This window comes from Medicago sativa, chromosome 1 (assembly GCF_051527215.1).
Source record: "Medicago sativa cultivar Bolivia chromosome 1, Bolivia_mono, whole genome shotgun sequence".
In the NCBI taxonomy this organism is placed as follows: Eukaryota; Viridiplantae; Streptophyta; class Magnoliopsida; order Fabales; family Fabaceae; genus Medicago; species Medicago sativa.
This window is the reverse complement of record NC_140749.1, coordinates 24,085,022-24,099,251: the sequence shown is the minus strand read 5'-3', so window position 1 is coordinate 24,099,251 and position 14,230 is coordinate 24,085,022. Positions and strand designations below refer to the sequence as shown.

At 34.1% G+C, this 14,230-nt stretch overlaps 1 protein-coding gene across 1 annotated transcript; it reads right to left on the bottom strand.

The window, feature by feature from the left end:
• Nucleotides 1-660: 660 nt before the first annotated feature.
• On the bottom strand, nucleotides 661-13,724 carry LOC146953781 (myosin-1-like). Its single transcript, XM_085711686.1, has 24 exons — nucleotides 13,495-13,724; nucleotides 12,262-12,646; nucleotides 10,362-10,463; nucleotides 10,123-10,266; nucleotides 9,856-10,006; nucleotides 9,712-9,739; nucleotides 9,323-9,488; nucleotides 9,127-9,190; nucleotides 8,974-8,987; nucleotides 8,803-8,887; nucleotides 6,767-6,870; nucleotides 6,498-6,636; nucleotides 6,067-6,185; nucleotides 5,703-5,855; nucleotides 5,522-5,611; nucleotides 5,318-5,395; nucleotides 4,701-4,859; nucleotides 4,302-4,508; nucleotides 3,659-3,864; nucleotides 3,395-3,527; nucleotides 3,171-3,300; nucleotides 2,932-3,078; nucleotides 1,950-2,017; nucleotides 661-1,819 (listed from the first exon to the last, which is right to left on the bottom strand). The coding sequence occupies exons 2-24, from the start codon at nucleotides 12,628-12,630 to the stop codon at nucleotides 1,157-1,159; spliced, it is 3,519 nt and encodes a 1,172-aa protein (XP_085567812.1). The 5' UTR covers nucleotides 12,631-12,646; nucleotides 13,495-13,724; the 3' UTR covers nucleotides 661-1,156.
• Nucleotides 13,725-14,230: the final 506 nt, after the last annotated feature.

The following is a 14,230-nucleotide window of genomic DNA, read 5'->3' as shown; positions in this document are numbered from 1 at the left end:
ACAAGGTTTTTACCTATGGGTTTTTCTTGATAAGGTTTTTAATGAGGCATATGTTGTTATACACCTTGTGTGTTGCCTCGTGTATTGGTCTACTCCCCCAAGTTTGTATTTATCTTTTTTTTTAGGGTCTTGTTAACGAGTGCCCCTCTGACACTTTTTAAGCATGTTAAATTAAGTAATTATTCTTTAAAAATGTTAAAGTTTTCATTTAAGGTCCTTAACAGTGCCCGAGGGCACTGGTTAACATTTCCCTTCTTTTAATCAACAAATTTTTAGAGTGGTGACAATTGATAGGTGACAGTTTTGGTTTCCAACATAGTTGAGACTTAGGATGTCATAACTAACACTTATTGTTTTTTCTCAAGTGCTTCATAAAAATGAAAAAGTATCTTAGAGCACCCACCTCAGTATGACTGTTCAATTGATGAGTGATATTTAGATATTTTATTTGCTTTGCTGGGACAACAATCCAACCAAATCCCTAATGAAGCTCACATTAATTATAGGACAAGAATATTATTTTTTTAAGACTATAGGACAAGAATATTAATCCAGTCTTCCTAAGAATTGTAGTCTTTAGTTACTTTTACAATGCATCAAAGCTGAAGCTGAAGCAAATAAGTATTCAACCAATTCAGCTAACAATCAATCCACATAATATTTTACAAGAATATAAATTTTTAAATTTCTATAAATATCAGTATCTTACAATAACTTCTACATGGCCAATAAGTTTCTTACTAGATTACATTTTTAGGCCTCCAAAACATATTTGATATACAATTCACATACCAGAAAAGAATACATGAATCACAAAGTTTTGCATAATAGCTCTTCACAGCTCAAGCAAAATAAAATAAAGAATAAGACAATATAGTGTTACAAAGCTCTCTCTTTCATTAGAGATCTATTGTAGATAGTCACACCTTGCATTTACCAAGTATTTGAAAGAGGCTGATAAGTTATGCAGTGGCTAGCAATAACTAACACAACGGTCGTAGAAGAACTCCGTCCGTGGACTTTTCCTATAAGTCGTATTCTTTTACCTTTCCTATTAAATTTTCCTCATTTTCCCATATTTTGTTGGCAATGCACTTGAAACAGTGCATAGACCAAAGCCGAACTCGAAATAAAAATAAAATGAAAAATGTTGAAATCAATTTATCCTTGTACTATTCCTTCTTCCCCACCACTTTTTCTTCATTTTTTCAAGTGCACTGTCTTCAGTTCCAAGTTTATTTATAATCAACTTCGTTTCACGCAATCTTGCCCCGTAATCCCTTTTCCAAGCTTCAAACATCTGTTTTAGCCTTCTAAGTTCTTGATCTGGATTCAAACTTGCTTCTGCTTGACCAGATTTCACCTCAACTAAGAACTTGGCATCATCACCAAATACTTGACTCCTTTGCTCAAATTCTTCAGCAAGCCGACTTATAACGCTCAAACTAGCACTTGTTGATCTTGTTCCGTTGCTTTCTTGGCGCCTGTGATTACTTCCCACATCCCAGCTGTAATCACGCTCATCGCTTGTATTATTAACAGACGCATCTGAATTTCTGTCAGAGTCGTCAATAGCAAGGCTCTTCTTAGCAATGGAGAGGCTAGATTGAAGTGATCTCATTTGTTTCTGCCACACGTCTTCCATGGATTTCATCTTCAACTCGTATTCAGACCATCTGTTCTCGTATTGTTGGATACGTTGGTTAAGGATGTCATTTTCCTCATCTTTCTCTCTCAGAGCAGCTTCGGCCTTAAGTACCCGGCGCTGCAATTCAGCCAGGAAAGATGCCTTGACCAGAATCTCATCCGACTCTGTTGTCTGTTTCGGAGTTCATGATTGTTAGCATCACAAAGATGAAGCTTCTAAAAGCAGAATATAAGAAATTTCATATTGTACAAAAGAAGGATGGGATATTATATACAGTTTCTGAACTTGGGGAAAAGAATACCTTCATGTCCCCGTGTTTCAAAAATCCAATATCTCCTGAGCATCTTCTGACCAACCATCCCCGAATGACTGCAAAGAATAGCTCAAATAAAGTTATGAAAATTTACCAACAGTATCGTTGAAAGACAGGTGTCCACAACATTACAACAAAAATAAATAAATTTTATGTATCATTCTCTTTTACTGCATAATGCATTCAAACAAGAAAAATTGGAATTTGGGATGCAAAACACTTGGTGAAACACCTAATGTTAACTTGTATCCATCTATCATTTGCACATTTAGGTAGGAATTCAATTTTCTCAGTTTAAAGAAGTCATAAATAAGATAAAAAAAAGGGACCACTCTTTCTAAGCCTGTCATGCACTGATACTTAATTTTTCCGCCCATATCGTAATCAATACTCTCTGATATACTCTGATACACTGTCAAATGTGTCATATCAGGGACCAATTTCTTTTTAAATAAAGTTTGAATACACTCTCGATATGCTGTCGACACACCATCGACATTTCTGACTCATTCTTAATTACTCTTCACACAACTCACATACATACTTTACGTTGAATGTTTGAAACTCTCGCTCATTAATTGTATCGAATGCAACTATATCACCTCTTCACTCGTTCAGCTATTAATCCCAATATTCCCATTTATATATGTAATATGTTTATTACAACAGATGCAACTTATATCAGATTTCTTCACCCATATTCCAATTTCCATCGCTATTTTCGGTCATCATCACTAAACTGCAATAATATTCATTAAGTTCTGTAAATTATTAGATTTACTTGTATAAGTATCATAAGTGTATTGCATCCTGTATTTTTTAAGGAATGGGGTATTGTGGTATCGGATACACATCGTATCCGACACTCGTATTGATATATTGTGTCTATGCATCAAAGTTGAAAACATCCGAAATGCAGAAATGGTAGCATAGCACGCATCTTGGCATCTACAAAAATATAAACTCTAACCTGATTGTATGACAATTGTAGCATCTCTAATAGTCCCTGTTCTGTTTCTTACGAGCACTGCTTTTATCCGCTTCTGTATAATAATAGCAGCTCTATGTCTCTGAAGTAAAGCAGCATATGCCTTTCTCGTTTTCTGTCCCCGAATAACTGCATGAATAGATAATATGTTTCCATTATATAATACTTAAATTTAGACGATATTTAAGGCTGAAAGAAAGAGGCAGTGAAAAACGAAATACATGACTGCAAAGTAGAGATTCCTCCTCGAAGCTTCTTGAGGGAACGACGAGCTTGGTAACCCCTAAAGCAACTTTGGACACGTAAGATGCCATGAAGGGTTCGATTTCTAGTATCTTCAAGCACACCAATCTGAAATGTAGTCAAAGCACACGTAAGATGACTTTGAAATGAAGTTCGCCTAACAAAAAATTCATATCATTATTTTTACAATATACAAAATTACCTGCCCTGTTCGGAAAAATAACTTTGTGTAGCCAACTTGAAACATCTCAGGCAAAATATTAAATTGATGAAGAATTGAAACTGAAACACTAAGTGGATCCTGTGATGCAGCATTATCAAGGAGAAAGCCGTATCTGATTTGGCACACCGAAGCCAATAAAAAAAAGGTTAGACAAAAGAAAACCACCGTGGAAGAGGGGGATGTGGTGTAGGTGGTGGAAGTAATCGAAAGGATATGAATCATTAGTTACTTTCTGTTATATACCTTCTGGCGAACTTTTGGTGAGACATTCTTGTTGGAAAGCCGGATCTTGATATTCGAACCACTTCCAGCACCCCACAGCACCTCAGCTGTTGTAGTACAAGTCCTTGTTCATATGTTTCAGGCGATTGGAGATTATTGGGCTTAATGCAGCGAATAAAATGTGGAGTTGTGCTCTCTAAGCGTTGCATCAGTTGGAACAACTGACCCTGCATGCCAATGGAGGAAAAATTTGATAACTTATCTAGCTTTCATATAATGTATGGTTTGATACATAGGAATTTTTACTCTATACTCTATCATGCAATACTCTACAATTAAATTTTTTGCATCAGTATCCTTTCCTACTTATGATAACCTAAACCAAGTTATGCACAACATTTATTTGGTTTAAACTGTGACTTTTTACTACTAACTAATTTTAAACATCTTGGTTTATACCATATTATCAGTATTCCAATTAATATTTTGATGAGACAGCCTATTTTCCGGCAGTAAGCGAAATATTTTTGCATAGTTTGGTCAAGGTATTTAGGATATATACTGAATAATAAGCTGCAAGAATCATAATTTTAGTATGCCAAAGTTTTAGACTATTACATGATACTTGATGTTTTGGATCACCTCATAATGAAAGCTGATATACCTTGAATTTTGTTGCAACACTTAGCTTTTGGGAATCTGCCCCACCTGACTTGTGTAAAGGACCAACTACTGGCTTTTCAGACTGTGTAAGCATATGAGCTGCAAATATTTGAGGAAGATGACATGTGCACGAGGATAGAAGTTGTATGGAATCCAAGTGCAACAGGTCCCTATTCTTCTCCAGAAACCCAGTTGTATCATATGTGACCTAAGGAAAGGATCAAAAAGAACTATCAAACAACAGTCAGGTAGGATGAGCAAATTTGAATCCACTAGTCACCCTCTTCTTTAAGGATAATGATAGAGTTTGGGAGTTAAAAAAATAATATTCAACACGATATTCCAATTAAAACTCTGGTTCATTACGTTTTTATCAAAATTAAAATGATCAAATTATTACCTCTCCAGCATAATGACACACAGTAAAGGCTTGGTCTCTTTCTCCTTTGAAACATGATTTGGAATTTAAATGCTGTTTAAGCTTGTTGGCAAATGTCAAATCTGTGCCATTTGGGAAAGTGGACTCTTCATCTAGCAGAGATAACAATCCCAGTGGTCTCTGCAAATATATATATCATAATTCAGATGTCAATGTCAACACACAAGGATTTCTAATTTCTAATCATTATATCAAAATTTTCACATCAAGGAAGTATGGTTGCCACAACAAACTCCTCCATTTATAGTTCACCAATCAACCACAGTACTTCATGTCGGGGAAACAAGAGAAACCGTTGTTGTTTATGCATCCCGAATTAAACCAGCGCCAATACAGTTTACATTCATAATCAAATAAACACGGGAAATGTTTAAAGAATTTTAATCAGGAAAAATTGCATTAACAAAGCTTACCCTTCGAAAATTCAAAGGTGTTTTTTTTCAAATGCACATGCAGATACAAGATATAATGTGATGAAAATCAAAATGAATATATTACCACTTTCCCATTGCAACTATTCAATTACAAGCCCCCTAGATATTGTTCTGAAAAGGGGTCAGGGAACAAAAGTTCTGTACCTTCTCAAAAAGATTAAGGCAGTCTTGATTGTCTTCAAATTCAACCTTAGCCCAGTCAATGCCATCTTGAATATATTCCTAAAAACAATCAACAGATATAAGGTAAATGTTTGGCTATTCCTAGGTCGGTATCTATTATATTCCTTCAAGATATGAAGGCATCAAATATTTGTTTAGAGCCTTCAGTTTCAGTGGGGTGCATACCTCCTGCTCTAACTTGAATAAATGACGATTGAAGTGTTGCTGCAATCTTTCATTTGCATAATTTATGCAGAACTGCTCAAAACTGTTCCTCTGCAAATATATGTAGCATTAAAGAGCCAAAATAATTTAAAATTTAAAGAGGAAAAGGATAGTCGGATAAATGTAAAGAATATATACTTACATTGAATGATTCAAAGCCATATATATCTAGAATACTGATTGATCTGCCGGTACGCCTTTTGCCAACAGCAAGTGATTTATTTATTTGTTCAACCAACCAATCAAACAGGCATGAATATATAGACTTGGCCAAAGCATCTCTTGCATCAATTGCCTACAAGACAAAGTATAATATGTAAGATATTGAGAAAGATTATATCCATCATTATCCGTTCATTACATTTGGCATTTTACAAATTGACCGGTCTAATGACCTGTATGATATTTTGACTAGGAATATGGAATATACAAACCACCACAACCCCAATCCATAAAAATATGCTAAGCAGTCCAGTATTCAGTATTCAACACAATAGCCATTTTACCTGTGATAGTGTCAACTTTTGGACAATATTATCATTCCCAACTTTCATTTTGCGAGTTGATAGAGTCAACTTGAGATCTTCAACGTCACAGCCAATCAATTCGGCAACGTGGAACAACCCTTTAGAAGTAAGAAAAAGATTCAATGTAAGGGAGGTATTGAATAACTTGAAACGTTTGAAGGCAACTATATGTTCAAAGCATTTATACCAAGTATTAGGTATCTAATAAGCCATATCTAATTTAAAGTTCAACACCAGCATAAAGCCTTTTTCCCACTACCAAGTACCAATGCAATATATAAATTACGGTTATCACATGAAAGTGAAAACAAATCGCAGTTACAGCAAATTTTTTGAAGGCTTAGGTGAAAGCTCAAGAAAACTTAAAAGAAGCATGCATTCATTCAGTAGTGGTTCTGTAAATTTCTTACCCTCATTTTCAACAGCTTGAACATGGTTTTCATTATCAATAACAGTAAATGATATGTTCCCGAACCATAATACTGCAGCAAGCATAGCAAATACAGTCTCTTGATCTTCTTTACTGATGTGGACAACATCAAGAGCTTCCTGGAAATATAAGGTTCATATCTATGTCAAACTATCATTTCAAATACAGTCAATCAATCAAACATTTGATAAGAACGGTGATTAAAGCCTCTATGGAGGCAAATCATCTTTAAATGATAAAAAAATGTACCATGACTATGCGAAATTCTTCTGCATCATTAACACCAGTAATTGAATAACAATTGCTCTGCTTCAAATATTTATAATCTTCTGCATTTTGTAGGTTGAGCTTCTCTGAAACAAGAAATCAAACATTCAATGAAACAGTAAATAAAACAAACATGAGCAAAGAACATTGAATGTTACAGACAAGACAGATACAAATATAGAAAGCTTATGTGAGGTTATATTCACGTTGAAGTTGTGGGATATTAGATAAAAGGAGAGAAAATAATAAGAACTTCGAATATTATGTGAGGTTAGATTGTAAATGAATTCATTACAAAACAATTGCATTAAACAGAATAATTGCAAAAACATTCAAAATTTTGGGTTTGGGTATTAACTGTATTGCAAAGCAAATTACTATTGAAGTGAACTGCATGGATATTTTTTTAATTAAACACACACGCACACACACACTGGCTTCTAGTTGAAATTGATTCTTTTTTGTTGCTGATAGTAGCAACTTTCTCTGAAAACCACACTGCATCTCACCAAGAATCAACCGTATTGTTTAAATCAGAATTAGTGGGACCCTAAACTAGCAATCACTGCCACTGCCACTCATACTATTCCATTTAAGTTAACATCGCAATTAAATGTCTCTCAGAATCACCACCCAGAGAAGATCCTCACACTGCCACAAGTGGAAATAAGGCCTTATTAGATTTTCTATCTCGTTAAGAGTTTAATTTATATACATCGCCAGTCTGAAAAGTTTTACACCATCACAATCACAACCAGCCATATGTGCGACTTAGTAGTTATGATTAAAGTCAAAGGTATATGAATTAAATCCTTTAACTAAATGTATGCTACCAAGTTCTATCATCAAAATCAAGCATTTTTATTTTTGTTATTCATAAAGTTTGCAGCAACATAATCAATCCAACTATTTCACTTTGTGCACAATATATGAATGAATTATTGTTTTACAAATCCAGTAAACTGTTATACTAGAATATATGAAATGTCTCTTTTATTCAAAAAAAGAATATATGAAATGTCTCTAATATCTTTGATATTATGTTGGATTATCTTAGTTTATCTCCTAGAATCAGTTTTTAATCTTAGAGTATCTTAGATTATCTCGTAGGGTTAGTGTCCATATTACCTAATTATTATCAAAATTTGATTCCAGATCTATTTATTTATTTAAGATTAGGAGTCTTGTATATCCCTATCAATAGAGGTTGGTGCTTAGTCTATTGCATCAAGTTACTATCAAATTATTAACAATCATATTTCACCATAATTGTATTTCTTCTTATTTTTCTCCTTCTTCTATCAATACAAATAAAAACAAAATATATACAACAATAAATAGATTATATTCTCCCTAAATTGGAGATACGTTTCAACGCTCCCCCTCTAGCTAGGGCATACAAATCATATACACCAAGCCTGTTTGTTATAAATGAACCGGGTTTGAGAACCTCGAAGAGACTTCATTAGAATATCTACAAGTTGGTCACTACAGTTGATAGACTCCCTTAGAGAGAACCTTTTCTAGAAAATTACTGTACCATCTCGAGATGGACAAATAATTTTCAAAGTTTTCCGGAATGTCTGAGAACAATCCATTATATATACAAGGTTTACAATTTGTATTATTGGAAACAATACAACTAAGGAAACTAATTATATGACAGCTAAAGGGCAACCCGGTGCACTAAAAGCTCCCGCATACGCAGGATCCGGGAAGGAGTCCCACCATTTGGTGTATTGTACGCAGCCTTACCCTGTTTTTTACACAAGAGGCTGTTTCCAGGACTTGAACCCGTGACCTTCCATTCACATGACAACAACTACCAGTTGCGCTAAGTTTACCCCTCAAACTAATTATATGACAGCTAAACAAAAAAAAACAATATATATAACACTAAATAGATTATTTTTTTGTGAGTAGGAAATAGTTTCCAACAACCATCGACAAGATAAAGACTTTCAAAATATGCAACAAAGTATTGCAGAAATGATAGTCAGGTACAAGCCAGTAATTACCTCGAAGAGATGGTGGTGCACCGGCACATAGCTGATAAAATATATGATATGACCTTTCCCCTTCATTGCATTGAACTACTCTAGACTGTCCAGATACCAAAGAACATTAATGTCTACTGATATAATGCGGGCAAAACTTAGAAAATTTAGCTCAAAAGAATGAATAATTACCTTTTCAAGCAAAACTGTTGATGGCAGGCAAGGAGCATCACATGAATTCAGCACATAGATACAACATGTAACATTATAATTAGTTATAAACTTTTAGAGGGAGCAAAGGCACATTGGTTTCATGTTTCAACCACTAAATAGCAAAAAACCTACATGTTTGAATATTAGCGCCAGAAATTTTTCCAGTTTCACTGAAGTGTATCTCAATGAGCTTTCCCTGTCACGCATTCAACCAAATTATGAGAACTTCCAGAATTGAAGAATATACAATAACAGGTTTCGCATGAAACGCATAATAATAGCCATTTCAATAATTAATATGATATGATCGATCAGTCAGGAATCTTACAAAACGACTTGAGTTGTCATTTCTCAAAGTTTTTGCATTACCAAAGGCTTCGAGTATTGGATTAGTCTTTAATATCTCATACTCTATTCCACTTCCACCTCCAAGAGCAGCCAAGTACTGCATTGCTATCTTTGCTGTCTCTGTCTTTCCAGCTCCACTCTCACCACTGAATATGTAGATCATAACTATTATTATATGCCTCAATTCAAACACAATACACATCTAAGGGGAAAATAAGGATAAGAACAACCAAGAACAAGTTTCACAATAATGACAAAATCTGCATACAGTACAGCAAATAATTTGAGAGCAGCTTATAGACATTCAATTTAGTACAATCTCTCATGACTAGCTACTCATTAAAGGAGAATTCAACAAAAATAACTGACCTTATAATTATAGACTGATTAACTTCATCTGAAAAACAAAACAAGAGTTAGTGTAAGTTCTTGCTTAAAATCAATGGAAGAAATCTAAACTCTTATTTCTAAAACTCCATCCATATATGTTCATACGAGGAAATAAAAAGTTACCTCGTATCATTTCTCGGATGGCTGTGTCTGTAATTGCATATACATGAGGGCTTTCAGTTGCTTTACGTTTGTAGGCTTCAATATAATTGTTACCATACAAAGGAACTTTCTTGAAAGGATTTACAGCAACCAAAACAGGCCCCGCTTTTGTCTAAATTGCACATAGTTACACAGATAAACATTAAGAGTTTTTTTTTTGAAGGAAAACGTTAAGATTTATGATCAGATAAAATGTTGTGAAAAATTTGAAGAGACATAAAAGCTTACATAAATCATATTTTGATTGTATCTATACTGTAGATCGTATAAAACTGACGGTTCGTTTAAATAACTAAGTTGCATGAGGTCATCCACTCCATCAAGAATATCAGGATTTGCCGATACCAAACAGTCTTGTTTCACTTTTAAAACCTACAAGTCCCAGAGAAGGTGAAACTGGGCAGTTAATAAAGCTAAAAATGAAGAACACCACTCTTGAGACATATTATTATATGAATTTATCTTACCTTCCCATCTGGCAATGAAATAACAGATTCTGTTCCAGAAGTTTTTATTATATTTGCCAGCTCCCAATTCCCATTTGGAAGTTGAAACCAAGACTGAAGTTTCTGAAATAGTTAACATCAGAAGTAAGGGAAAGTCGTAACGTAACAATTTTCAAATTTAAGGCAATCCACAAATGATTGATAACTCAAACAAGCTCATCAAACTATTTTCTTGAATTGCTAACATGGTATTCCCCATTTTGAATCTTTTACAAAATTTGATTCAAAATAACGGTAGAATTGCTTACAAGTTACAACTGCATGCCATTCCCCACTAAAACAATTTCACACACACGACAAAATCATTAATTAAAATGATAGAAATAACAAAGGTAAAGAAGCTTTTGTTTGGCAATAGAATAGTGACAGACAACAAACGGTAGCAAACCTCTAAATTGACATAAATTACTCTTTATCAAGACAATACATTCTCAGCACTCAGTAGAAAGGATATACGAAACTGAGTCGATAAAAATAAAAAATATCAAAGAAAATTAATAATCAGTCAACTTCAATTTTCAAAACACCACACAAGGATAAGTCAAAAACAGTACTGGATTGAAGTGATAGCAGAAGACAAGCAAGACAATGGCCAGCCCCAATCTTAATCGCTTCCAAACTTAATGTATATCAAAGAAATGGAAATAAATGTTTCATTTCCATGGACAGCTTCTCCCATGGAAGTTGAAATATAACTTGGATACATGTTTCCATCAGAATTTGGGAGTCACAAGCATCGGTTTCTATCTTCATGATGCATCAGGGGGTTTTATCAAAGCCTACACCATCAGGGGGTTGGCTAGACATCCAGTGTGACTGTGACTTAGGGGAAACACAAATGTCATTTTTGGGCTGGACTATCAAATGGTAGTCCAGGCTATTCATCACAACAAATATGACATATCGGAATTGGGGTAACTATTGACAATTTTAGATCCGTCATTGGTATTAGTTCAAACTTCAAGGTTAAGTTTACACAGCGACAAGTTATGTGGTTGCTCACACTCTCTTTTTGGGTGTCACGTCTTTATCTAGTCACCATTCCTATGATATTTTACTATCTTGTATTGCACACTTTGTTTTTAATGAAATGACATGAATTTGTTACCATGAAGAGAAAAAAACAATCTGCCAAGACTACTTCTCCATAAAAGCGGAATTTTATGCAGTAAAACCCTGATATTTTCCTTGTTTCGAATTAAACTCCAGAAGTGTTTACCACTGGATTATAAGTTGTCTAATAGAAGTCTAGATCAATACCTCACGCCAACATTCATTTCTTTTAGCCTACCTTTATCTAAGATGTAGTTTCAATTTTCAACCGACTCCTAACATGTTCCAAACCTGACACTCAACCAAAATTGACAACTACAGAATATGAACTTTCACATTACAAACAATATGATTCTGATGCCTTGTTATAATCCTAAAATTGTTTCTTAATCTTATATAGTTGTACACATGAAGTATTTCAGTCTATACTCTGTATTAACAATCTCCTATTAAACAAACTAACATCCAATTTCAATAAGATACAAAGTTTCTCTGCTGCTGCTAGCCAACACTCATGACTTTGGAAACGGTAATGGTATATCTATACTATAAGACAGATATGTCATGAGATTGTAAAGCTCTGGGGATTTATTTGCGAGAGATCATATAAAAATTAATGCCAATATAATTAAGCTACAATAAACACATAAAATTAAAAATTTGAGCTTTTAACTTCCAATTAAAAAAAATGGAAAAAAGCATCCAATTCTAAAGCATACTTCAAGGAAAATCAACATATTTATCCAACTGCATTAAACAATTTCAAAACCGAGAATAAGATTAAATTATAATCTGAAGCTAAAAGTACCTTCTTCGAAACATAAGGTGTTGTATCACTCCACCTAGATTCCCTAGAAGACACTGAAACTGATTGGAAGGGGAGAGGAACAGATTCCAAGCCTTCATCAACAATAGATTCCCTGTCTTCTAATAATACAGATTTTCCACTATACGCTATGTCCTCATTGAAAAGACCCATGCCACCGGCACGATCTTGAGCTTCTTCAGAAAGATCATCATTTTCAGGACTACTTGATCCAGCCAAACCACTGCTTCTCAATTTACCGTCTCCATGGGTTTCCATTACATCACGGGTCAGATTACCGTTAACCTTAAAACCAGGAGGCAACGATTTGATAGGCTGGAGAGAAGGAAGAATCTTTGATCCCATAGACATTTTTCCTTAAATAACTCTGCCACAACAACACGAAACAAAAATGGTTACGAACAAAACATAGATATTTAAAAAAAAACAAAGAGAATCCATTTTCAACCAAAAGTTCCTATCAAACTTTTTAACAAGGTCCCATAGAATGACTTAATCAGTTAAACATAATGGAGGGGACCATAGCTCTAAGATACAGACTCTACTATCTAGTAGTGTGGTTTCTTCCTTAAAAAATTGACAAGTGCAACTCCAACCTCATCTTTATTCCTAACATGTAAAAACTCAATAAGACAAAGCCTCGCCCACTCCCACTGAGCCATCGTAATTCCTAGTATGGAATATGATATAACATTATGGCGTAATTTGATCCATGTAGCTGACTCAACTTAGTGTGATAAAGTTTAGTTGACGTTGTTGTAACAACCCAGTGGCTAATACATACTCAAATAAACACGCACACATGGGGAGGTGGAAGTGTGGAAACCCGGGATCAAACCCGGAATCTTGCATAATCTTAGAGACCAAACAAAAAGAATAATTTCTTCAAGTTAGCCAAACCTAAGATCTAACATGAAATGAAATGAAACATAAACATGAATCAAAGTTGAAATCATGAAAACACATCAAACCAAAATCCACAAACAGATCCTCCAATTTCCAATAACATCTATTACTGAAAAAATAAAGTAAAAACATTAAAAAAACTCAAAATGTGTTACTTTAATTCAATCATCCACAAAACAAAACAAAAAAACATGAAATCAAGTTCAGTTCACTTATAAACATGATCAAAATTCTCATTTAATATAATTTTCAACTGATCAAGAAAATAAAGAAAGCAAAAAGGAAGAAACTGAAGGTTAAAAAAAGCACCTAGCTAGATTCTCCTCGGATAGAAGTTGAAGTGGATGAGTAAGTTTAGTGAATCCAGTACATGATCGGTGAGTGCAGATGGTGAAACAGTGATGAAGCAGAAAGAAGAAAATGATGATGGTGATGTAGCAGAAGAATGAATGAAAAACAGAGACAATGGTAAGGGAAAAAAAAGAAAAGTGTCTGACAAACACAAAAGAGATGTTTGGTTTTTGGTTTCCGAGAAAGTTGAAAAAATATGAAAAAATATTTGCCAACTAGTATAGTATCCACGCCTGCTATGTTCTGTTTCAAGACAAGAACAACCACCTTTTTCTTCTCTTCTCTTCTCTTTCCTTTTTTAATTTAATTATTAATTACTATTTAACACATACATCAATTCATATAAATTCATAATCATAAAATACATACTTTTTTCATTATTAAGGGAATAATGATAATAAGATAGATATTTATAAAGAAAAAAAATTATACTATTTGAAAATAGATAGGGAAAATAACCAGGGCCGTCCCTGAGAATTCGGAGGCTCGGCTCAGGGAATGAAAAGAGGCCAGTGATAAAATCAAAACGTATTTTTTTAAAAGAGCAATAGATAATATAAAACGAGTTTAGGCGAATACCTTCAAAAAGAGTCTTCATTCGCACCAAAACGAGACTTCCTACGTGTATTTACTGAAGCAAATTCATCAATCAACTCTTCGTATTGTATATTTGGTGAGGTTAGACATGTAAGAT